Source organism: Eimeria necatrix, genomic scaffold (genome assembly GCF_000499385.1).
Source record: "Eimeria necatrix Houghton genomic scaffold, Enh_scaff1166, whole genome shotgun sequence".
In the NCBI taxonomy this organism is placed as follows: Eukaryota; Apicomplexa; class Conoidasida; order Eucoccidiorida; family Eimeriidae; genus Eimeria; species Eimeria necatrix.
The window spans coordinates 8,456-10,722 of NW_013654866.1; the positions used below are offsets into that span (position 1 = coordinate 8,456).

The window sequence follows — 2,267 nt, forward strand, 5'->3', positions numbered from 1 at the left end:
TGCTGCAGCAGCTGTTGTGCTGCAGCAGCTGTTGTGCTGCAGCAGCTGTTGTGCTGCAGCAGCTGTTGTGCTGCAGCAGCTGCTGTGCTGCAGCAGCAAACGGGGAGCCGCCACAAAAGTCTCTTTTTGTCTCCAAAATTAAACTGTCTCCTTTTGTCTCTGCTGCTGCTGCTGCCTCTACTTCGCGCTGCTGCTGCTGCTGCTGCTGCTGCTGCCCCACGGAACCCCACAAGACCAACAGCAGGGGGCCCCCCAGGGGGCCCCCTGGGGGCCCCTCGCCCTAGCTTTTGAGGGGCCCCCGGGGGGCCCCCTGGGGGCCCCCACAGCTAGCTAGGGCCCACAGCTATACCTTAAGAGGGGCCCCTGGGGGCCCCCAGCTACAGGGGCCCTCTGGGGGCCCCCAGACAAATCTATTTGGGGGCCCCCAAGCCCTCTAGAGATACCTAGTTGGGGGCCCCCGGGGCCCCTAGACAAACACAATAGGGGGCCCCCCGGGGGCCCCCAAACCCCTTTTCTGTTAACCCCAAAACGCATTAAAACGCGGTCCTTTAAAAGAGACAGAAATAAAGAAACGGCTCTGTCTCGGGGGCCCCCCTGGGGCCCCCGGGGGCCCCCGGGGGCCCCACGATGGGCCCCTTGTCCCGCCCTTTCAGGGCCCGGAGGGGAAACTCTTGATGCAGCTCAGGAGTCCCCGGGGGCCCCTGGCAGCTCCGTGGGGCCCCTGCCAGGGGCCCCCAAAGGCCTTCTGGGGGCCCCCCTGGGGCCCCCTGGGGGGCCCCCCTGGGGCCCCCTGGGGGGCCCCCCGGAGCTCGCTGCCAGGGGCCCTCTGTAGGCAGGGTTTAAGTGGTGGGGTTGTTTTACTTTTGGGCGTGGGAGGCCGGGGGCCCCCTCAGGGGGGCCCCCCCGGCCTGGGTCTCCGGGGGCCCATAGGCCCCCCAGGGGGCCCCCCCATCTCGCCTGTCCCCCCCCGAGGGGCCCCTCCCCGAGTACCCTGAGGGGCCCCACCCCTCATAGTCCGGGGAGGGGCCCCTCCTGCGTGCCCTGCTTTCCCCATAAGCAGGGGGGCCCCCCTCGCGGGGGCCCCCCCCAGGGTACCGGCTTTCGCTGGGGGCCCCGTCGGGGGCCCCCATGTGCCTCCTGCGGGGCCCCGGGGAGTCCCCTCGGCGGCGGGGGCCCCCCCCGCTGTCGCCCCCGTGGGGGCCCCCATGGGGGCCCCCGTGGGGGCCCCCATGGGGGCCCCCCCCCCTCTCCGACCAAACAACTTCTCGCCTGCTGCTGCTCCATTGATAGTCTTCTTGCATGGCATGAGGGGGGCCCCCCGAGGCCCCAGTACCCTGTCTGCGGTCTCTGCCGGACCTGGGGGGGGCCCCCCCCTGGGGGCCCCCCCCCACGAGGGCCCCGTCGCCCAGGGGCCCCCCGGGGGCCCCCCGCATGTGCCTCTCCTGCACCACGTAGGGGGGGGGGCCCCCCATGTAGGGGCCCTCCCGGGGGCCCCTGGGGCTTCTGCTTCTTTGCCTTCTTCTGGACTCCATGGCCGGGGGGCCCCCCCCGTCGAGGGGGGGGGGCCCCTCGGCCCCGGGGGCCCCCCGGCCCCGCCAGTCCCCCTCAGGGGGGCCCCCCCCCAGCAAGTAGGGGCCCCCCGAGGAGGCCCTTCTTCTTTTGAAGTCCGAGCTGGGTCTTCGATCCCAGGATCGGGATCGGGATCGGGATCGGGATCGGTACCCCCGGCCCCTGCGGGGGGAGGCGGGCCTGCGGGGGGCCCCCCGGGGGCCCCCCGAGTTCGGCAGGGCCTCTGCTGCTGTTGCTGCTGCAGCAGCAGCAGCAGCAGCAGCAGCCCGCGAGTACCCCTCGTAGCTGCTGCTGCTGTGCTGCTTCGAGTAGTTTCTTTCTTTGTCTCCTTCGGGGGGCCCCCCATTTAAAAAGGACCCTGGGGGCCCCTCCCTCCTGCCATAGTCCCTTCTATAGGGGCCCTCGCGGGGCCCCTCGCGGGGCCCCTCGCGGGGCCCCTCGCGGGGGCCCTCGCGGGGGGCCCCCCTCCAGCTGGGGGGGCCCCCCTCGTACCCTCCCAGCCTCTCGGGGGCCCCCAGGGCCTCCTTCCCAGTGAACTCCCGGTACCCTGCATGCACGGGGGGCCCCCTCCACCCCGGGGAGGGGGACCCGGACCTGGGGGGCCCCCTGGAGGGTTCAGGAGAGGGGCCCCTCCGGCCCCTCCCCGGGGAGGGGCCCCTGCGGGTCCCGTACCCTCCCTCCTCCAGGGGGCCCCCCCC

The 2,267-nt window shown here is 72.9% G+C and overlaps 1 protein-coding gene across 1 annotated transcript; it reads right to left on the minus strand.

Moving 5' to 3' along the window:
• Nucleotides 1-857: 857 nt before the first annotated feature.
• On the minus strand, nt 858-2,267 carry ENH_00005670 (hypothetical protein; the record flags this gene model as incomplete). Its single annotated transcript, XM_013584048.1, has 1 exon — nt 858-2,267. A coding segment is annotated over one exon (1,410 nt), but the record flags the coding sequence as incomplete, so codon positions are not given.